This window comes from Polypterus senegalus, chromosome 1 (genome assembly GCF_016835505.1).
Source record: "Polypterus senegalus isolate Bchr_013 chromosome 1, ASM1683550v1, whole genome shotgun sequence".
In the NCBI taxonomy this organism is placed as follows: Eukaryota; Metazoa; Chordata; class Cladistia; order Polypteriformes; family Polypteridae; genus Polypterus; species Polypterus senegalus.
The window spans coordinates 337,066,366-337,090,849 of NC_053154.1; the positions used below are offsets into that span (position 1 = coordinate 337,066,366).

General features: G+C 41.6%; 1 protein-coding gene across 1 annotated transcript in view; it reads right to left on the reverse strand.

Moving 5' to 3' along the window:
* The window catches only part of cd82b (CD82 molecule b), a 174,627-nt gene that overhangs the window by 13,738 nt on the left and 136,405 nt on the right, over positions 1-24,484 (reverse strand). Inside the window, exons 5-6 of the mRNA XM_039739070.1 lie at positions 22,634-22,708; positions 6,327-6,422 (exon numbers count right to left, since the gene is read on the reverse strand). Coding sequence (XP_039595004.1) covers positions 6,327-6,422; positions 22,634-22,708 — 171 coding nt within the window. The remainder of the gene's footprint in view (positions 1-6,326; positions 6,423-22,633; positions 22,709-24,484) is intronic.

Consider the following 24,484-nt stretch of genomic DNA (forward strand, 5'->3'; position numbering starts at 1 on the left):
GAAAAGGCAGAGCAAGATCTTCTTCATTAGGAGACTGCATTCCTTTAATATGAGAAGTGACATCCTTCACATCTTCTACAACTCTGTGATGACCACTGTGGTGTGCTGGGCTGGTAACATCACTTCAAGAGAGGCCCATCAAATCAACAAGCTAATTAAAAGAGCAGGCTCAGTTATGGGATACACTCTGGAACCCCTGAACTTAGTAGCAAAGGAGGGAATTAAAACAAAACAGCGCACTTCTGAACAATACTGCACATCCACTCTGTGACACACCAATACTGAGGAATTTCAGACAATGATTTACAGTAGACGGGTGTCAAGAAACATGACAGTTTTCATAACTTCACTTTAACTTAATCCTGATACTCTGTATGTTCAATTCATCATAATAACTATTCATAGTGGCTCTAAAATCCGTACTGACCCCTGCTTTCTCTTCTGTTTCTTTTTCCGTTTTTTTTTTGTGGTGGCGGCCTGCGACACCACCACCTACTCAAAGCATCATGATGCTCCAACATTGATGGTCAGAAGTCTACGTGACCTTCATTATCAAGTCCTTCCATCAGAACCCTAAATCCAAAGAGGACTGTTTCATTTATGTTAGGTAGAATGCCCAGAGGGGACTGGGTGGTCTCATGGTCTGGAATCCCTACAGATTTTATTTTTTTCTCCAGCCGTCTGGAGTTCTTTTTTTCTGTCCACCCTGGCCATCAGACCTAACTCTTATTCTATGTTAATTAATGTTGACTTATTTTATTTTCTAACTGTGTCTTTTATTCTTCTATTCTTCATTATTGTAAAGCACTTTGAGCTACATTTCTTTGTATGAAAATGTGCTACATAAATAAATGTTGTTGTTGTTTAGTTTACTGTGTGTTATGAAATATATCACCAGTAACAGCTGTTCTGTTTAACCCAACTTCCACATTTCAGTGACCCACTGTAACTCCAGAATGTTTGAAGCCTACTGACAGAGGATTCCTTTATACCAATGGCAATATGTTTGTCTTTCTTTTGAATTGTCCTGCTTTAGTCATTCCTGTGTGTGTTCAAACCAAAGTGTGTGTATATTTATTTATTTATGTATGTATGTATTTACTTATTATCTAGATATTTATACATTTATTTATTTAAAGAGTTTCTGTAAAAAGCCAAATTTACCCCTTGGGATATATAAGGTTCTATCTTTCAAATTATATAGTGCCTTCCATATCTATCGGCTGCTTTAACAGAATAAAATCTGATTAGTAAGTACTGAATAAAAAATTCATGATGAGAAAGCAAAAGTGGTGGTGTTGTGTGTGATGGGACTTTTAACAGGGCCAGCCTGGTAAACCAGGTCAAATGTTAGGACTTTGGAAAAGGGTTGGGTTTGGGGAAGTGTAGCTGATTGTATAACGATGGAGGCTCAGTGTGTCCGAGTTAACCTTATACTATATAGTTATTCATATTCTAAAGCTCCATTGTTACAGGTGGTTCATAAATGAACTGCTCACCTCCACCTGAACTGCTGACTCCCTCAATGTGTTTTAAGAAGCAACTGAAAACCCTACTGTTCTGTTAATATCCGTCAATTTTTTAATGAATGTTTTTTGGTTTCTGGATATCCGTTCTATTGTTAATTGATCATTTTTTTGTTATGCTAGCTTTTTAGCTCTTCACTTGTGATGATCAACTTTAGTAATCTGTCCTGCTGCACTTGTTCAAATAGTCCTTAGACTGGTGTTATTCGATTATGTTAACCTTCTTTGTAAGTCACTTTTGATAAAAGCATTGGCAAAGCAAACAAATGTAAATGTAACTAAAATGTTACCTCTGTGGCTACTGAAGATTCCATTGCACTATTTGAAGCATCCGGAATAGGAAGCCATTTCCAGAAATCTCTTCTAGAAGCATTTTTTTTAACCTTATCTGCAGAATGCTAACATTAGGAAAATGGTAACTACAGTGAACTGAAGTGCTAAACTCTAATTGTGTCCACATTTGTTCAGATCTTAACGTGAAGATGCTGAGCAGGTCAGGCTGACTTATAGCCTTGGATTGTATGTACGTATATGTGTGTGTGTGTGTGAGTGAGTGTGAGAGTGAGTGGTGTGTGTGTGTGTGCATGGCTCACCTTTGCTCCCGCCATGTTCAGTTCCAGCCTTTGGAAACAATGCTGCTAAGAAAAACTTCAGCCTTCCACAACACGGAAAAAGTGAGTTTGATAATGGAACTAACTGGTGCTAATAACTGAGTGTTGCTTTCTTTACTAAAATGAACTATACTGAAATACTGGGGCGGCACTGTGGTAGCACTGCTGCCTCTCAGTAAAGACACCTGGGTTCACTTCCCGGGTCCTCCCTGCGTGGAATTTGCATATCTGCGTGGATTTCCTCCGTGTGCTCTGGTCTCCTCCCACAGCTCAAAGACATGAAGGTTAGGTGCATTGGCGATCCTAAATTGTCCCTAGTGTATGCTTGGTGTGTGTGTGTGCCCTGCCCGGGGATTTATTCCTACTTTGCGCCCTGTGTTGGCTGGCATTGGCTCCAGCAGACCCCCCGTGACCCTGTAGTTAGGATATAGCAGGTTGGAAAATGACTGACTGATACACTGGTTTAATTGTCTTTTCTGGTCACTTGAGTGATTTTTCTTCCATAACTAATTTCACAGGAGGGATGAAGACTAACACGTGTACTATTCTACCACCATGTCCCGATGCAGGCTTTGCTCCAAGAGTGGTTCCCCCATTAGTCCAGGAGATGGGACAATTCTCACTGTAGTTCTAAACAAATCTGGAATTTTTAGACGGCTCACTGTCTGGCCTGTCGACTGTTTTGCCTTGATAGACTTTGACAAGAACACAACTCTCTAAAGATCACTGGGGCATGCAAGCCCCTCTACTAGATACAGTCGAGGTTTTGTCGTTAATACACCTCTTTAAAGCTGAATTGAGGGTGAGCGCACTGCCTTGACAGTAGCAGATTGGTCCTGGTCTCATCTCGGAACAGCGGGCCAATCCTTTGTCTTTCCATAGATATCTGAGGGGGCAAGAGAATATGTCAATCCTCCTTATATACTCAATGGCTACTTTATTAGGTACACCTGTGCAGCTGCTTGCTAATGTAAATATCTAATCAGCCAATCACACGGCGGCAACTTAATGCATTTCGGCATGTAGACACTGTCAAGATGACTTGACCATCAGAATGGAGAAGAAAGAGGATTGAAGGGACTTTGAATGTGGCATTATTGTTGTTGGTGCAAGACAGGCTGGTCTGAGTCAACTACTGGGATTTCCAGGCACAAACACCTGATGGGTTTACAGAGAATGGTCCGAAAAAGGGAAAATATCAAGTGAGCGGCAGTTCTCTGGTAGACAATGCCTAGTTGATGCCAGAGGTGAGTAGCCATACTGGCTTGAGCTAATAGAAAGAAAAAGCAACCTAAATAAGCACTTGTTACAACCGAGGTATGCAGAAGAGCATTTCAGAATGCACAAAACATTACACCATTTTCTTGGCACACTTCGGGCCCTTACTACCAATTGAGCATCGTTAAAATGCCATGGTCTACCTGTGTATTGTTACTGACTATGTCCATCCCTTTATGACCGTAGTGTCCCCCAATCTTCTGATGCCTACTGCCAGTAGGATAACGTGACAGGTCATAAAGCTCAGATCATCTTAAACTGGTTTCTTGAAAATGACAGTGGTTCACTGGACTCCAATGGCCACCACAGTCATCAGATTTCAATCTAATAGAACACCTTTGGAAAGTAGTGGAATGGGAGATTTCCATTATGGATGTTCAGTGGGCAAATCTTGAGCAACTGCATGATGCTATCATGTCAATATGGACCAGACTCTGTGAGGAATGTTTCCAGCACCTTCTCAATCTATGCCACTAAGAAGTACGCCAGTTCGAACGTTAATCTGAATCCTGCCCTCCAAATTACAGGGAAAATTTGTGTGTTGGTGGCAGGTTCAGAGCATGCTCCCAACCTCCTCCAACTCCTGAAGGCAAAAGAGGGAACTCCAAATCAGTATTATTAAGGTGTACCTAATAAAGTGTCAGGTCAGGTTGGGGCGCATGCACTGGTCCAGCATGTTGCCGCACTCACCACGCAGTGAAACAGCTGGGGATCCTGGTTGGCAAACCCCCCCAGGCAGACATGTGGTCCAGTCCCACCCTCCAGAAATGACCATCTACCTGTCAGAGCCAGGTGTTACGTGGACATCCCCTTGGCCTGGTCCAGCCACTCGGGGCCCCTCAAGTAATCACGTCACATGGCCATAGTGCTGTAACTGATGCTCCCTCACAATGCAGGTCATGTGCCTCATTTGGGACTCCATGAGCAACACAAAGTCAAACTAACAGTACCCAAGGATTCTCTGAAGAGACACAGTACTGAAGGAGCCCAGTCTTCTTGTCAGGTCACTGGATAGCATCCATGTCTCACAAACAGGAAGTACCAGGACTCTAAAGACTTGGACCTTTGTCCTTTTGCAGAGATACTGGGAGAGCCACACACCCCTTTACAGAGACCTCATGAGCCTGCCATGCTATCCCAATCCATCTACTGACTTCATAGGAAGAGTCACCAGAGACATGACACTCTTTGTGGAAAGAGTTTTTGATCGGTCACCCTGTGGTATTATTTGGAGGATACTGGTGCTCTGTGCCAAACTTGCATCAAGGCAACTAATGCTAATTAAACTGAATCTGTCACACACTGAAAAGGGTTTTTCTTGTCTCCTCACCTATTAGTAGTTTTCATGGGCAGCATATTGTGGTGCAGGTAAAGGGTTGGAGAGAATGCAATTAAAGGAACCTGTCAGCGACATCTTTGCTCTTTCATACACTGGAACGATCTCCAGCTGGGAGTGGGAATTACTAACCCTTAGGTGTAAGATCGAAATTCTTTCATTGAAAAAAATCGGCTTGCTACCTGCAGTTTAGAGAGTCGCAGCTGTCCCAAATGAAGGGAGTTTAAATACAGTGGCATATCTTTTCCATGAGGGACGGTAGAAGTGAATAAAATTAACTAAAAGCACCTTTGTGGACACTGTAATAGACACATAAGCAAAGTCTAAACATCCATCCATCCATTCTCTTCCGCTTATCCGAGGTCGGGTCGCGGGGGTAGCAGCTTAAGCAGAGAGTCCCAGACTACCCTCTCCCCGACCACTTCTTCCAGCTCTTCCGGGAGAATCCCAAGGCGTTCCCAGGCCAGCCGGGAGACATAGTCCCTCCAGCGTGTCCTATATACACATAAACAGTCAAAAGGAAAGAGAGAAATCCTGGAAATAACCAATTGCCAAAATATGTAATTTTTTTATGCCCAGGAAACACTTGAGGTATAAGAAGGGACACTAAAATTACACAGAAAAAGTCGTACTATCTTACATGAGCGGCAGAACTTCTGGGGGAGTAGAGTATGAATTATACATTTTGTGATGTGTGAAAAAATAATTTATAAAGAAATAGTTCCCACCACATTGACAGGGTTTTTCAAATTGTAAATTTGTACAAGACAAGTCAAGTCAAGCTGGGGAGCATGCACCGATACAGCATGTTGCCGCACCCACCACACGACGAAAAAGCTCAGGATCCCATCTGGCAACCCCCCAGGCAGACACGTGGTCCAGTCCCTCTGGAAATGACCTTCTATCTGCCGCAGCCAGGTGTTACTGGCCTGGCCCAGCCACTCGGGTCCCCAACGATTACGATCCTACGAGCTTAATTACCCTCGGGGTGGCCACAGTGCTGTAACTGATGCTCCCTCATAGTGCAGATCATTTGCCTCATTCGGGACTCCATGAGCAACACAATGTCAAACAAGCGGTACCCAAGGATTCTCCGAAGAGACACAGGTGTCCAGTCTTCATCTCAGGTCACTGGATAGCGTCCATGTCTCACAAACAGGGAGAACCAGGATTCTAAAGACTTGGACCTTAGTCCTTTTAAAGAGATATCGGTGACGCCACACACCCCTTTCCAGCGACCTCATGACCCCCCATGCTCTCCCAATCCGTCTACTGACTTCATAGGAAGAGTCACCAGAGTCGTGAATGTCACTGCCGAGGTCAGTAAACCTCTCAACAAGGTCGACACTCTCTCTGCAGACAGACACACTGCTGATGGCCTTGCCCAAGAGGTCATTAAAGGCCTTGTATGTTGAACATATTTACTATAAATCAAACAATATATACATTATGATATTTTTGAAACAATACCAATCTTCAGATTCATAACAAACTACATGCGGAATCAAATTATTAACTAACATCAGTTGTTAATATCTTTTAAATTGTATACTCATTGATGCAGTGATCACTTACTTGTTTTTGTATGTAGTCCCAGGCAGCATCAGTGCTGTTTTTCCCATTATAATTCGTAATTACTCTGTTGATGATCACCGTTAATTCTCCACTCAACTGTAACGACAAGGAAATGTCAAAATGAAATATAAAAAGATCATCTTGATTCTGTTGTTGTGTATCATGTTTTAATATGTATACCATGAATTATCAGATAAAATCTTTGGCAGAATTCCTGAAATCAACATAACTTTCACTAGTTAACAAAATTTTATATAATAAAAACAGAAACTTACTCCGTATGACAAAAAATACTAGTGAGGTGAAATCAGGAATTATTACCTCTTGGACTACATATACACTAATGATTGCGAGTCTGTTTTCCTGCAGACATTCCAGTATAAACAAAGCAGTTAAAATGTAGTGACTATTAAATTTATTGTTATATAGACAGGTGCCGGTCATAAAATTAGAATATCATGACAAAGTTGATTTATTTCAGTAATTCCATTCAAAAAGTGAAACTTGTATATTAGATTCATTCATTACACACAGACTGATGTATTTCAAATGTTTATTTCTTTTAATTTTGATGATTATAACTGACAACTAATGAAAGTCTCAAATTCAGTATCTCGGAAAATTAGAATATTGTGAAAAGGTTCAATATTGAAGACACCTGGTGCCACACTTACTCTAATCAGCTAATTAACTCAAAACACCTGCAGAAGCCTTTAAATGGTCTCTCAGTCGAGTTCTGTAGGCTACACAATCATGAGGAAGACTGCTGACTTGACAGTTGTCCAAAAGACGACCACTGACACCTTGCACAAGGAGGGCAAGACACAAAAGGTCACTGCTAAAGAGGCTGGCTGTTCACAGAGCTCTGTGTCCAAGCACATTAATAGAGAGGCGAAGGGAAGGACAAGATGTGGTAGAAAAAAGTGTACAAGCAATAGGGATAACCGCTTGTACCCTGGAGAGGATTGTGAAACAAAACTGTGGGGGAGATTCACAAAGAGTGGACTGCAGCTGGAGTCAGTGCTTCAAGAACCACCAGGCACAGACGTATGCAAGACATGGGTTTCAGCTGTCACATTCCTTGTGTCAAGCCACTCTTGAACAAGAGACAGCGTCAGAAGCGTCTCGACTGGACTGCTGCTGAGTGGTCCAAAGTTATGTTCTCTGATGAAAGTAAATTTTGCATTTCCTTTGGAAATCAAGGTCCCAGAGTCTGGAGGAAGAGAGGAGAGGCACAGAATCCACGTTGCTTGAGGTCCAGTGTAAAGTTTCCACAGTCAGTGATGGTTTGGGGTGCCATGTCATCTGCTGGTGTTGGTCCATTGTGTTTTCTGAGGTCCAAGGTCAACGCAGCCGTCTACCAGGAAGTTTTAGAGCACTTCATGCTTCCTGCTGCTGATGAACTTTATGGAGATGCAGATTTCATTTTCCAACAGGACCTGGCACCTGCACACAGTGCCAAAACTACCAGTACCTGGTTTAAGGACCATGGTATCCCTGTTCTTGATTGGCCAGCAAACTCGCCTGACCTTAACCCCATAGAAAATCTATGGGGTATTGTGAAGAGGAAGATGTAATACGCCAGACTCAACAATTCAGAAGAGCTGAAGGCCACAATCAGAGCAACATGGGCTCTCATAACACCTGAGCAGTGCCACAGACTGATTGACTCCATGCCACGCCGCATTGCTGCAGTAATCCAGGCCAAAGGAGCCCCAACTAAATATTGAGTGCTGTACAATGCTCATACTTTTCATGTTCATACCTTTCAGTTGGCCAACATTTCTAAAAATCCTTTTTTGCATTGGTCTTAATTGATATTCTAATTTTCCGAGATACTGAATTTGGGACTTTCATTAGTTGTCAGTTATAATCATCAAAATTAAAAGAAATAAACATTTGAAATACATCAGTCTGTGTGTAATGAAGGAATCTAATATACAAGTTTCACTTTTTGAATGGAATTACTGAAATAAATCAACTTTGTCATGATATTCAAATTTTATGACGGCACCTGAATATGAGATACTTACACACAACTCTCTCATGGAATAATATCAGTAGTATAAAAGAAAAAACTAAAAGAACATAACAGCAATCTTCATTTGAAAAAAGGTTATAGCATAAATGGCTAGGTCATACACTTCCATCAGTGTGATATCACGTGTGTGTACCATGCAGGCAAATGGATTCATTACTCAGCTGTCTTATGCTGACTACCACAAGTTCAACATACAGAACGCAATGTTTTAAGTGAACAGAACTGGGTAAACCTTTGTTGTGTTATCCTTCTTTAGAGCACATTAACATCCACTACTGGTCAAAAGTTTCAGGACACCTCCGTTTTTTCAGTTTCGATGGAAGTGCATGCAGTTTAATGTCTTAATGTCTCATGAAATCACTGCATAGAACAAGCAATGACACATAAAAAGAATAAGTCAAAGAATCATTAGATGCACACTTTTTATTCTAATTTTTGGTTTATCATGGTAGCCACTTTTTGCTGATACAACAGACAAACTGTGCTAACCCTTTTGATTTACAATGCCATCCACTTTGTGTAAGTTACCAGCTCTGCCTTCAGCAAAAGACCCCCAGACCATTGCACATCCTTCTCCACGTTTGACAGTTGGTGTCACACACTGAGGAACCATCCTTTCACCAACTCAACGGCGTACAAACACCCTGTTGTGATGAACTGTAGATTTCAAATTTGGATCACTGGCCAATAAGACTTTCTTCCAGTCTACAGTAGTCCTCGGCTGGTATTTCAAGGCCTTATTTTGTCCTTTAAGGAATGTCCATTTCTAGGCACCATAATATTTAGGACAATTGAGGTATTTGTATGTTTCATTTTTTCCTAAGATACCTCAATTGGCTTCTACCGTTTGGAGCCTATAGTTGCCACTGTTCAACATGAGGACAAGAGCTGTGTCAATGACAGTCAAAAGAATCCATTAGGAGGCTGAAAAACAAGAATTAAACCACTGGAGACATTAATAAAATGTTAGGATGACCGAAATTAATTGTCTGGAATACGTGAAGAAGAAATAACACACTGGTGACCTCAGTAATCACAAACGGACTGACAGGCCAAGGAAGAACTTTAGTGCAAATGACAGATGAATCCTCAGTATGGTCAAGAAAAGGCCCCAAAGGCCTGTCTGACAGATTTGAAACAATCTTCAGGAGGACAATATGGATGTGTCAGAGGCAACTATCAGCAGAAGACTTCATGAACAGATACAGGGGCCACACTGCAAGATGAAAACTGCTAGCTGGCTACGAAAACAAGATGGCCAGATAACAGTTTGTGAAAAAGGACTTTGAAGAGCTTGTAGAATTCTGGAAAAAGGTCTTGGGGGCAGACGAGGCAAAGATGAAGCTTCATCACCATGATGGCAAGAGCAAATTGTGAAGACAAAAAGGAAATGCCCAAGATCCAAAGTAGACCACCTAATATATTAAACATGGTGGTGGGCATGTTATGGCTTACATATGTATGGCTGCCACAGGTCCGGGCATACTTCTCTTTATTAATGACGGAACTGCTGACGGCAGTGGCACAATGAATTCTGAGGTGTGCACAAACATCAGATCTATTTAAGTTCCAGCCAAAGCCTCCAAACTCAATGGATGACACTTCATCCAACAACAAGTTATTGATCCATACAGACTGCTGAGGCAACAGAGGAGTTTTTCAAAGCTAAAAAATGGAAACTTCTTGAATGGCCAAGCCAGTCACCCAATTTAAATCCATACTAAGCATGTCTTCCTTAGGCTGAAGAGAAAACGTAAGGAAACAAGCAGCAGCTGAAGATGAGAGCTTCAAGCAGTCATTGAATATGATGACTCTAACAGACCCGCCACTGCTGTGCCCCAAATATTATGTGGCCCTGAAACTGTGGGAACATGTAGAAAAAGTGTTGTCATGTCTATATTGAGTGACTGAAATGTCTGCAAATCCCCGTAAATGAAAGCCTGCAATGTGCACTTCAATCACGTGTGAATTGTTTTAATTTGCAACTTTAAACTGTGGAACAGAGGGGAAAAATCAAAGAACGTTATGGAGGGCACAGTACGTGCAGCTGAAAAGGAAAGCAACAGGAGTCATGCAAGAAAAGGAAAATCTACAGAAGAGGGAACAAACTCCCAGAATGCCAGAGCTCTTCTCTGGGTGAGTAAATCCTGTTTTTCAGATACGTCTTTTCTTAACTCTGTTTTCATTTTCACTCTACAGGCACTTTTTATACCACCAAACAACCAAAAACATGCTCTTTATAATAGATTTAAATGGTGGAAGGGTATGCTTTCATATTAACACTTAATGCAATAATAATGACACAATATTATAAAGAACCTACGTGGAAGATCTGAAAATTCTTAAAATTACCTGTAAACCATTCTGTCTTTTGGAGAAATTTACATCTATAACTCTAGGTGGAAATTAGCTCCTCTGAAGAAAATGCTGATATTCTCAAACTCTTTTAGGATTTCCACTGTGGCAGCATGTCAGATGCTTATTATGTTAATTCTGAAAAAACTGTAATGTACGGTGTGATCAAATAATACGGTGAATGTTTAAATAAAAGAAAATTATTACAGTAAAAGATGCATTGCCATTAATCCTCCTCACTTCGAACACGCTTATCCCATTGTTCTTGCCAATTCTCTGAAGTAGTTCTGGAAGTCCTCTTTCGTGAGTGTCTTTAGTTGTGCTGTCGTGGCCTGCGCGTCAATCAAGATCCAACATCAAGCTGATGACGATTGTGTTTTTTCATCTTGAAGGAATTGCATGAGCTGGGTTTGTACCCAGGAACACTACGGTGAACTCTGCATATTATAAGGGTGTTTATTAGAGCATTTAAGAAACGATGTGCGTGGAAAATGACCTGAGAAATGGGCAAACAGTTTCATCCTCCATCTTGACAACACTCCATGTCACACATTCCTTCTGGTACGGTGATTTCTGTCAAATAAAAACATGATGATGTCCACCTTATTCATCGGATCTGGCACTGCGCACCTTCTAGCTCTTCCCCAAAGTCAAAATGACCGTGAAAAGTAAACGTTGAGGCAGCCACGACAGCGCAACTAAAGCCACTCACGAAAGAGAACTTCTAGAATTGCTTCAGGAAGTGGCAAGAACGATGGGATAAGTGTGTTCAAAGTGAGGGGGATTAATGGCATTGTGTCTTTTACTGTAATACATTTTTTTAATTTAAACATTCACCATATTTTTTTGTACATTACAATCTATGCATAATTCAAAAGTAAATTTTCACATTACTCCATCCAGCTTTGTGTGATGCCAGTTGCCATGATACAACACTGTAAGATATTTAACACCTGGCAGTACTTGTGCATTGCTTTCTGGGAAAGGCCTACTTCAGTTTTTTCTGTCATCAATAAAACAAGACATATGTGTGCAACAAGAAAGGCCTTTCCTTTTGAAAGAGAGCCTGCTCAGCGGAGCTTTTTCGTGACTTGGCATCACTATCCTTCTCAGCAAGAGCAACCAGTAACTCTGCTTTCTAAGGCCTGACTTCAACATCATGTAGAAGTTAACTTTGGCAGATGTGTGTGACGCAGAATATGTTGTGAAATACATTAAGGACCATTTTTAAGATTTGTTTCATCTTAAGTCCTGTGCGCAAACACACAATTTTATTATATAAAATACCTTAACAAGGCTTCAACAAAGGCACAATAATGCAATTCTTTCTCTCTTTCTTTCTTCTCCTCCACACCTGCCACACAAACTCTGCCCATTCTCCAAACCTGACTCCAACTTGCCTGGATGTTGCTTCTTTTATTTCTGGTGCTAGCTCATAGCCCGTTGGAAGTACTTCCAGGTCAAACGGAAACCCCACAAAGAAGGGATCATTAATCTTGGCAGCCCTCACAGTTCTACAGTCCCCAGCATGGCCTGCGGGTGTCCCGTGTGGGAATCCTGACACAGAGATGCTGCCATCTAGCGTATCGCGGGAGTCCGTAATGCTGACGGGTTAACTCCCTTGTCCTTCCATCACACTGGCCACCCCCCAGTATGGGTATTGTTCTTTAATTCAACCCTGCCGGGACGCCTGTGTGTCCACATCTGACCCCTACCTGGCTAAGGCAGGGGATATCCTGCCACTCATTTTTTTCTCCATTTGCCACCTGTGCCTTCCAGCCAGGTAAGAGAAGGGAGTCCATCCCAGTCCTTGCATGTCATCCATTACACATGTTAATGATTTTCCAAGGGACATGCCAACAGAGGACTGACAGCTCACAACAGCCAAATACACAATCAGTAAAGCAATGCTGTAAACGTCACGCTTGATTGCCTCGCCATTCATGTTGTTCTTTTTAAGGGACTGTAATCGTATGAATGTCCTCTTTGTAATTTTCATTCCGCTAACAAAAACTAAAACCCACTGGTATCACATTTCCAACTTTCTCTTTGATTCCTTAATGCCTGTCAATCAAAATTTTAAACACGAGTAACTGGATAGTATAGTTTACATTATAATTCATGTGCTTTACTTTTTAGATATCGAAGTTTTACATCAATTTTTCACACATATTTACATGAAATAAATGAGCAGCTCAAGCGTAATTAACCCATGTCTGGATTATGTTAAGCGAGAAGCACAAATTAAAAAAAGAAACCATTTTAAGCTTTTAAACTGAATGCTGTTAAACTTGATTTATAATATGTTGTCAACATGCTATACAAAAAGAAAATGTACTGTTTGTTAAACAGAGCAGCTTGGAAAAGAAAAGAAAAACTAACATATGGATGATATCTTTATCACTCAGCTTCTGGCAAAATCCTTCATGCATAAAAAGACGTCCAGCTGCAGATGTTTCCTTTTAAATTTTTTGGGAAATAAATGACATGGGGGAAAAGCAGCAGTTCAGAGAGCACCAGCATCTCCGTTGCTTTGTCTGTAGTTTGACTTGGGCAGGGAGAAGAAGTTTGAAAACACACTTTTGTGTTTCAGAGACTTACAAAATAGCGGCACAAAGAAGACATTTTACCGTTCTGTCCATTAAGCTTGTCTAGCTTGCCAACATCTTGTAGACATTTTTAAAAGCCGTCACGGTCTTTACACATATAATTTGGACGTCCCTTTTGAGATTTTCCACAAACCTTACTTCCTGCTTTTACTGTGAAGTATTCTTTCTACCCTTTAATTTCAATTTGTGTCCTTCATGATGTGATTTCACTCACTGAATTTGATTTCTCTTTTCAATAGACTCCCATGCTGCAATGAGGTGAAAAGAAGTGCACACAGTGCGTTATTCAATCTGAGCCTTTGATTTAGAGTCATATTTTAATAACACAACCTCGTCATCTCGTTCTGTTACACCCATCACCTGAATGTCCTCTCTCACCACATCCATAAACCTTCACTTAAGCCTTCTTCTTTTCCTCTTCCCTGGCAGCTCTATCCTTAGTATCCTTCTCCCAATATACCCTTCATCTCTCCTCTGCACATGTCCAAACCAACACAATCTCGCCTCGCTGACTTTGTCTCCCAACCATCCCACCTGAGCAGACCCTAATGTTCTCATTTCTAATCCTGTCCATCCTCGTCACACCCAATGCAAATCTTAGCATCTTTAGCTCTGCTGTCTCCTTCTTTCTGGTCAGTGCCACGGTCTCCAGCCCATATAACATAGCTGGTCTCACTACCGTCCTGTAGACCTTCCCTTTCACTCTTGCTGATACCTGTCTGTCACAAATCACTCCTGACACTTTTCTCCACCCATTCCACCCTGCCTGCACTCTTTTTTTCACTTCTCTTCCACAATCCCCATTACTCTGTACTGTTGATCCCAAGTATTTAAACTCATCCACCTTCGCCAACTCTACTCCTTGCATCCCCACCATTCCACTGACCTCGCTCTCTTTTACACACATGTATTCGGTCTTGTTCCTACTGACCTTCATTCCTCTCCTCTCCTCTCATATCTCCAACTCTCCAGGGTCTCCTCAACCTGCTCCCTACTATCGCTACAGATCACAATGTCATCAGCAAACATCACAGTCCATGGGGACTCCTGTCTAATCTCATATGTCAACCTGTCCATCATCATTGTAAATAAGAAAGGGCTCAGAGCCAATCCCAAATGTAATCCCACCTCCGTCATTCCTAACGCTGACCTCACCACTGTCACACTTCCCTTGTACATATCCTTTACCACTCTTACGTACTTCTCTGCCACTCCCAACTTCCTCATACAATACCACAGCTCCTCTCAAGACACCCTGTCATATGGACGCAATGCAACTCCTTCTGGCCTTCTCTATACTTCTTATCTTATCTTCAGAATCTAAATTCCCTTAAAATGTACTTAGAGGGTCAGGTTTGCTCACGCTATTATTCTGCATGAGGCGGATGACCTCACATGTGTCTGCTTGGCTCTGATGATAGTCCAGGTCAGGGCCATCCTAACGTCACTCATTATTGCCTGCATAATAGAAGTATGTAAGTTACTGCAAATGTCAATGGCATTTAGCTTCAGAATTTGGGCCCATTCACATTTGAGTGTTGAAATTTCTACTATGTACAGTATGTGGCATTTTATGAGTTTCATTTTGCAAGACTGTTTCAGGCATTTTTGGGACATTTTTCAGGTGTATTTCAAGCATTTCCCAACATTTTTAAAGAAGGACTTTACAGGGAAAATACACTGCTCAAAAAAATAAAGTGAATACTTAATCAGGAGAGTCTAACACCAAGTGTAATAATCTTCAGGGATATCAAACTGTCCAGTTAGGAAGCTTAAGCGACAGTAAATCAACTTCGCCTGCTTTGGTGCAAATGAAACTGAAAACAGGTGCATTGCAGAGGCCACAGTAAGACACCCCAAAAAGGGGAAAGGTGGTCACAGTGTGATAGTGCGGGTCCGGCTCCTAGTTCCCTCTTCCAGTTTTGGGAGCCTCTGGAACCCGACACAGTCAATAGTCATGATTGGGATTAGCGAGACAAATGAGGACACCCCATTAAGGCGAGGGGAAGGAGCAAAATTCATGAGTACTTTTATTAAAAACAATCAGAACTAAACAGTGTCCAAAAAGAAAGTGCTGTGCTTCAACTGTCAAATAAATAAAACGGGTGAATGTGGAAGTTAATAATACAAATAAATAATTCCATTAAAAATGAGGTTAAAATACTGCAAGAACAGTTCTTTTTTTTAAAAACCCCGGTGCCTTTCTCTTTATCTGGCGGCTCCTCTGCTTATCCCTCAAGGGTCTTGCAGCAGAGGAGTCGCCCTATCGGCAGGTGCAGCTGACCTTCCACAGGTCCGGTTGCGCTCCGTCTCATGGCTATGTACAGGATCCCTGAGACTTGGGTCCCCAATGGCCAGGGCGCTCAAAACCCCCATCCCAAGCCTCCTCAAGTCCCGCTGCCATCACGGTTTTATGTGGTGATCCATTCACCTTCCAGGTCGGAACTGCTCAACAGGAGCAACCGCTTCCGACTGCCCCGAGTGTCAGCCATACACTCTTCCCCTGGGGCTCTTCTCCCAGCTGCCTGCTTTCTCTCTCACGAGCCTGCTCACTTCCTTACTCACTCACTCCTGCACCAGATCTTTTCTCCTCCTTCTTCCTTTATCCTCCGTTGTCTCTTCCCTTTTTTTTCTCTCTCCAATCACACTTGTGCTTCTCCCTTTTAAAATGGAGGACGTGGCACAGCTGTGACGATTAGCAGTTCCCGGCACCAATTACGGCCACGGGTGATTCCGCGCCTGAGCACTTAAGTGCGGGACCACCCACGTCGCGCACAGGAACCGCTCTCGACACACTACCACGCACCCCCCCCAAGCCGTGAGTGCGGCAATTATTTATTTAAAATTACAATCAGCTGTGGAAGTCACTTTATCACACACAGACAATTGTTCTCTCCTTATCCTTCCTGACTGATTCTTCTCTAGTTTTGCAATATGCTAGTGTCCTTAACGCTACTGGCAACATGAGGTGGTACCTGTGTCCATTTCACGTGGTACCTCCAGAATGGCACAACCTATTAATAAAATATTTGCATAGTTTTAATTCAGTTATTTGATAATGAAATTTTGAAGAAGTGTGATGCGCTGAGGCAGTAGCCAGGGTTCATCCGGGGGCTCAGAAAGGGAATGGAAAAACGTGTATGGATGTTATTATCTTCACAAAAGACTAAACTTATTTTCTTGAAAAGTATCACTGACGAATGTCAAGTACCGTGTGTCCCTGAAAATAAGCCCTAGCATGATTTTCAGGCTGCTATGTAATATAAGCCCTAGTCAAGATCATCAGCTGAAAAGTAAGGCGCCCAAGGCTGGACGGATACTTCACGCGATGTGACAAGAAACATCCATTAAATTCCAAGGACACCTTGCCACAATATCTCTGAAAAGGATGTTTAATGATTACATCCATCAATCCAGGGATGCGCCCAATTCAGCAAGCATCGGGCGCGAGGCAGAAACAATCCCTGGACGGGTCATCAGCTTATCACAAGATGAACACAAGCATTCACGTACACTGGCGTCATTTTAGCGTCACCAAATCCCCAAACCTTCATGTCTTTGGATGGAAAACGGAGCACACTGTGGAAACCCACCAGAGAAATGGGCAAACTCCATAAGGATGTGACTCCCCGCGAGACGGCAGCGCTACCGCACTGCCACCGTATCACCCCCACATGTGCAACTATTAACAGTATTCATTATTTTTTAAATGAAGTTACCAACTTATCTGTATAATGTAACACACATACTTTAATGCAATTCATCATGAAAGTGATATCAAGTATAAATCTAAGGATTCTAAATGTGCAGAGTGCTGGAATATCATAAATGTGAAGTGCTGTGTGGGGCGATTGCTGCTGTCGGCTCAGGAAGAAGCCCCAGAAGCACATAGTGCTTAACAACTGGGTTGGTTTTAAGATGACGTTTACGACGGTCTGCTTTAATGATAAAGTAAACAACGAGGTTAAAGTGGACATTTCGAGGTTAAAGCTGAAATTTCCACTTTAACCACAAAATAGACTTTTTTATTATGTCCTTATTTTTTTTTTTCTCTATGGCTCAAATACGCCATTGAACATTTTGATGGTATTGTAAAGGTGCAAAATATATAAAAAAAAAAAAAGACGGTACAGAAGATAGTATGTGAGACTTTTTAAATGTATCGTGTCATTACAATTGGGAATATGCGACGCTTGAATATAAAAGCACCACAAATGCATTTGTATGTCGGCATTTTGCTTCACCACATCAAAGCATTCATCAAACACCGAAGCACACACACCACAGGATCCTAAATGAGGCTGAAGTAGCAAGAAATTCAGGGTTTGAATGTAGAGAGTTAGGCCGATATTCCAGAAGAAGATGACATGACTGTATTTTGGATAAATGTATATTGTTGTACATGAATAAATACAAGACATCCCCTGAAAATAAGCCTTAGTGCATCTTTTGGAGTAAAAATTAATACAGTGTAAGACCTGATCTTATTTTCGCGGAAACACGGTTCTTAGTGTTAAAACAGATAACAACACTCACTTTATCATGGACAATAATACAGATCAATCCAGAAATGCCGGGCACATGCAAAAACCTTACAGTTGTGGGTGTGCGGCAGGAACAAAAGAGCTCTGCACTACCACTCTGCCTATTTGTTAAAACATCTGTACTTAATTTTAACCCGATTAAAACTAAATGTATACCTATAACTTTTACTGAATTCTTGTTGCTTGCAAATTACATACCGTATATACTTGCGTTTAAGTTCTCCCATGGATAAGTCGGGGCTTAATTTTACCGTATAATTTCCGGTATTTTATAATGTTGGTCGTATAAGTCGAATGCGGAAAAGTCACACTATTGGTCCAAGAGATTATGATATGCTAACGCCCACCTGAGAGAGTAACCACAGAGCACATGGCCTTTTTTTCTATATGGGTGCGGAAATGCGCTGTATCAGCGTGTGCTCCTAACCTTTCTCTCTCTATTGTGCCTGCATGACCACACAGTAATACCCCAACTATTCTGAAGTGCAGTTTGCACTGATTTTTTGTTTTTTTGTATCTCACACCCTCATACACCTTTATCATTAAGAGCATCCCTTATCAACAATGGAGCATTTGATCAGAAGAAAATATGAAGCTGGTTTTAAATTAAAAGTCGTTGAAGTGCCGAAAGAAATTGGTAACTGCGCTGCTGCAACAAACTTTGATGTGTCTGAGAAACTGGTGCAAGATTGGGGAAAGCAAGAAGATGAAAAAAAAAAATTAATAAACAATTATCGTATTTTTGAACCGGCCTATGAGTTGGGGTCTGATTTTATGATCGATTTTTCGGGTTTCAAGGCCATACGGTACCTTAATCTATCCCTCAACAGCTGTCATTATAAGACCGATGTATGTGCATGCACTGTGACGTGTATATATATGTATATATATATATATATATATATATATATATATATATATATATATATATATATATGTGTGTGTGTGTGTATGTGTGTGTGTGTGTGTGTGTGTATTTTTTTCTAGTTTCAATGAGCTGCTTCACTCCTGGCTTAATTATCCTTAAATTACAACATGCTCCAGGGTGGTCTGGACCTCAAGACTGCGCCAAAGGTTAATATTTCAACATGACAATGATCCCAAGAACAAATCAATGACAACACAGGAGTGGTTTAGAGACAGCTTTGGGAATGGCCTTGAGTGGCCCAGCCAATGTCAAGACTTGAACTCAAACGAACATCCCTGGAGAGAACTAAAAACAGCTGTCCATCCAACCTGAAAGAGACTGAGGGGATCTTCAGAAAACTCCCAAATCCAGGTGTGCAAAGCTTGTTGTGTTAGAACCAAGAAGACCCCAGGCTGGAACTACTGCCAGAAGTGCTTCAGAAAACTATTGAATAACTGGGTGAAATGAAGTCAGTGACCAAGCTTTTTAAACTACGTAGACAATATAAAACACTGGGTGGCAGTAAATGAATCAAAAACTGAAGTTAATCTATTTGGTCAACCCACTGTTCCCCGAAACACTGCTAGCACATTGGGTCCACTTGTCTGGTACTTAAAGCTATATGCTAAAAATCTTGGAATGATTTTGGATTCAGATTTTAAATTTGACAAACAGATCAATGCTATGGTGAAAGGGTAGGTTTTTCTTCCTTAGGCCGATTAATAAAGTCAAGCCAATTTTTTCGTTTAATGGCCTTCAAAAGCTCATTCATGCTTTTGTCACGCCTCGTCTGGATTATTGTATTGCCCTGTATGTCGGGGTATCCCTTATGACGCCCTGTATGTCGGGGTATCCCTTATGACGCCCTGTATGTCGGGGTATCCCTTATGACTCTGGTGCAGAATACAGCTGCTAGAGTTTTGGCCAACAGCAAAAAAAGGGATCACATCTTTCCGGCGTTGGCCTCTCTTCCTTGGCTTGATATCAGTTATAGGATGATGTTTAAGTTTTAGTGTTTAGTGGGACATGTTTTAGCTCCACTGTACTTAGCTGATCTTCTTCATCCATATTCGTCAGCCATGCAACGGAGGTCCTCAAATCAGCTATTGGTTACTGTCCCATGTCTGTGGATGAAGCTGATGAGCGTCCGTGCCTTTGAGGTGGATTTAAGGTGGGTGGTCCCAAACTATGGAATGGTTTGTCCCTTGTAATAAGGTCATCTCCCACAATTCGCAGTTTTAAATGCTTACTAAACAAACACTTTTATTCAGTTGCTATTTAGCTTACGAGTTTGAGTGTCAATTCTTATTCTATTCATATTGTTTATTTCATTCTTGTGCATGTATGTGTAAGTTATTTATGCTTGTATGTTGGTGTACGTGTGTTTAAGTATGTATAACACTTGTTTATACACTCACCTAAAGGATTATTAGGACCACCATACTAATACGGTGTTTGACCCCCTTTCGCCTTCAGAACTGCCTTAATTCTACGTGCCATTGATTCAACAAGGTGCTGAAAGCATTCTTTACAAATGTTGGCCCATATTGATAGGATAGCATCTTGCAGTTGATGGAGATTTGTGGGATGCACATCCAGGGCACGAAGCTCCCGTTCCACCACATCCCAAAGATGCTCTATTGGGTTGAGATCTGGTGACTGTGGGGGCCATTTTAGTACAGTGAACTCATTGTCATGTTCAAGAAACCAATTTGAAATGATTCGAGCTTTGTGACATGGTGCATTATCCTGCTGGAAGTAGTCATCAGAGGATGGGTACATGGTGGTCATGAAGGGATGGACATGGTCAGAAACAATGCTCAGGTAGCCCGTGCCATTTAAACGATGCCCAATTGGCACTAAGGGGCCTAAAGTGTGCCAAGAAAACATCCCCCACTCCATTACACCACCACCACCAGCCTGCACAGTGGTAACAAGGCATGATGGATCCATGTTCTCATTCTGTTTACGCCAAATTCTGACTCTACCTTTTGAATGTCTCAACAGAAATCGAGACTCATCAGACCAGGCAACATTTTTCCAGTCTTCAACTGTCCAATTTTGGTGAGCTCATGCAAATTGTAGCCTCTTTTTCCTATTTGTAGTGGAGATGAGTGGTACCCGGTGGGGTCTTCTGCTGTTGTAGCCCATCCGCCTCAAGGTTGTGCGTGTTGTGGCTTCACAAATGCTTTGCTGCATACCTCGGTTGTAACGAGTGGTAATTTCAGTCAAAGTTGCTCTTCTATCAGCTTGAATCAGTCGGCCCATTCTCCTCTGACCTCTAGCATCAACAAGGCATTTTCGCCCACAGGACTGCCGCATACTGGATGTTTTTTCCTTTTCACACCATTCTTTGTAAACCCTAGAAATGGTTGTGCGTGAAAATCCCAGTAACTAAGCAGATTGTGAAATACTCAGACCGGCCCGTTTGGCACCAACAACCATGCCACGCTCAAAATTGCTTAAATCCCCTTTCTGTCCCATTCTGACATTCAGTTTGGAGTTCAGGAGATTGTCTTGACCAGGACCACACCGCTAAATGCATTGAAGCAACTGCCATGTGATTGGTTGATTAGATAATTGCATTAATGAGAAACTGAACAGGTGTTCCTAATAATCCTTTAGGTGAGTGTATATGTTTATTTTAAAATTCTTTATCTGGCTTTTATTTTTTACTTTAGCTTTAATTCTATGTAAAGCACTTTGGTCAACTTTTAGTTGTTTTAAATGTGCTATATCAGGGGTGGGCAATGTTGGTCCTAGAGAGCCACAGTTGACTACAGGTTTTCATTTCAACCCAATTGCTTACTTATAAACTGATCTTTTCCAATCTCAGACCTTATTTAATTTTATGGCTTGTTAGTCTACAATGTAAGGTTCTTATATTGTAGATTTTTTCCTTTTCTGAGGATATCATCAAAATGATTTGAATCCTAAAATGGATAGTTTTCAGGCGGTTACATTTTCTATTAATTGTTTTATTAAATCCAACAGTGTATGAAGAAGACACAGAGATGTAAATCGAAACAACCTAAATGGAAAACTGCTGACTGCTTTGTCCTTTACATCTTACTGCTAATAAGGAGCCATTAAAACAGTGAATGCAGCTGTTTAACGATTGAAATAAGCAATTAAGGGTGGGGAACCTCAGCAAGTGAGACCACTAAAATGAAGCATCAAAATGTCACTTAAGCAATAAGGGCTTCATCAGCAGTAATTGACTTCTCATTAAGAAACTAGGTTGGAACAAAAACCTGCAGCCACTGCGGCTCTTCAGGACCGACATTACCTACCCCTGTGCTATATGAACAAATAAAGCCTAAACCTAAATAAAGGGTCTGAATACTTGTATCAATATTATAGTTTGGGTTTTTGTTTTCAGTAAATTTGCAACAAATCCTTAAAATCCGGTTTTCAGTTGGTCATTCTGGGGCAATGAGTGCTGTCTGATGAGGAAAAAAATGAGTTTCAATAATTTTACCATAAGGGTGCAAAATAACAAAACGTGTAAATAGTGAAGGGATCCGAATACTTACTGTAGGCACTGTAAAACAATTATTTTGTCTTATAAAGACAACAGGCTTTGTAATGAATTACGAAAAAAAAAAAACCAAAAAACTCTCTGAAATCAACTTCTATTACCCATAAAGCCAGACGGTAAATCTAAAAGTGGACAATTCTGCATAATACCGGTCTTTCCTCATCTGAAAGAAATAAAACTAATGAAAATCTTGGTTGATATAGCAAAGTGCTGCTTCTTTTATCTTAAATAGAGATTAGGCACATAATGTATGAACATTTTAAAATTCCCTGGGAGTCACCAAAATTACCGAAATGAAGAGTGCACTTACCAATTCTCTCTGACAGAAAATGAGCACTATGGCCGTCACTTGGGCGATCATGATCAATAGCAGGAAGGTGAAGTACTAAAATGGACAAGACAGAAAATGTAAGTAGTAGCACCTGCATCCAGAGGGAAATGGATAACATTTTACCATAACAAGGATAAAGAAAAACATACCTAAATTAATATACATTTGGCAATTGCTAAGATATATTAAGAAGAAACAGCTGTAATGTGTTATGCTCTAACAGTTTTAGCCAGCACATATCTATAACTTTTGTGGCGGACAGATAGGACCCTTGCTCAGCTGGGGCGCCCCTGTGATGGAAGGACTGGGGTAGAGGACAGGTTCACGGCAATACCTCTCCCAGGACATGAGAGGGCAAACCCCCTGGATTGAATTGGGGCTACGGCCTTTGAAGCTCAACCCTGCTGGGGCCTGTGCCCACTGCCAGGGGGCACCTGGACGGAGCTGGAGCCCTGGACTGCAGCACTTCCACCACACCCAGAAGTGCTGCCAAAAGAGGATCCGGGTGCACCTGGAGCACTTCCGTCACACTTGAGAGTGTGGCTGGAAGAAGATCAGGGTGCACCTGGAGCACTTCCAGGTGCAATATAAAGGAGGCAGCTGCTTCACTCCGTTCGAGGAGGTGGAGGACATCACTTGCTGGGAGAGGAGTGGAGGTGGCAGAGAGAAAGAGAATCAAAGAAAGAAGAAGAGGAAAAAGATTTGGGTGCTGTTGTGCTTGGACTGAGTTGTATCGGTGGGAAACGGGGGAAGGCGTCTTCCATGAGAAGAAAGATAAAAAAAAATCTGTGTTTGGTGTACTCCCAGACGGGCTTAAAGTGGAGAAGGACAAAGAAACTGTAATTGCCTTTACTACACTATTAGCACAGGAGAAAGTAGGGTGAAATGACACCTTTTATTGGCTAACTAAATAGATTACAAATGTAAGCTTTCAAGGCAGCTAAGGCCCCCTCATCAGGCAAGATGTAACAAAGAAACTGAAAAATACTCTCGCTTATTTTGTGGCAGCAAAGTGATTTCTTCTTTCATCTTAAAAACCTTTATGTTTAAATGTTAACAAAATTAATAAATCCTTAGATGAATTAACCCTAAAAGAAGAGAACAATGAACTAATAAAATGTAGAGATAAGATCACCATCACTTGAGAAAGTCCTGTAAGGTTTTTTTTGAAGTGCACTGTCTGTAAGATAGGCCTTTGATGAAGTCAGCTGGTCAATCAGTCTGTTAGTCCACATATCTGGTGTGAGGGACAGCTGGCATTTCAGTCCGGTCAGGATGACCCTCAAATAAAGACAACGGCCTTTTCAGGACAATGCATACCCGGGGACGCTAGATGGCAGCATGGGACATGGAGTCTGGTTCTTTAGCCTTGTTGGGTGCCATGGGTGCCGCCAGGGGGAGCTCACCAAGAGCTAGGGGGATATTACGGTGACATTAATCCAGAAGTACTTAGGAGTCAGGAGGACAGAAACCCATAGTACTTCCGGGACAAGTGAAGAAGGCGTTTTGAATACTTCTGGGTCAGAGACTTTAAAAGGACTGTGGGAAACCCCAGCAGATTGAGCCGGATTTGGGTGGATGAGGAAGGAGCTGCTGGAAGTTGGACGATTGTTGTTTTGTGATTATTATTGTGATTATTGAGAATTGTGGTGAGTGCGGTGCTTTGGGGCACTTTATTGGAAGAAATATTAATAAAATCTTCTTGGTGTTTTTATACGCGTGTCTGGGACGTCTGTCTGACGGGTTCAACGGGGCAACAGCGCCCCTAGCGTCCACACTGGTCATAAAACTCTTGTCTCTATTCAGACCATTTTGTAGAGTATTGATTTA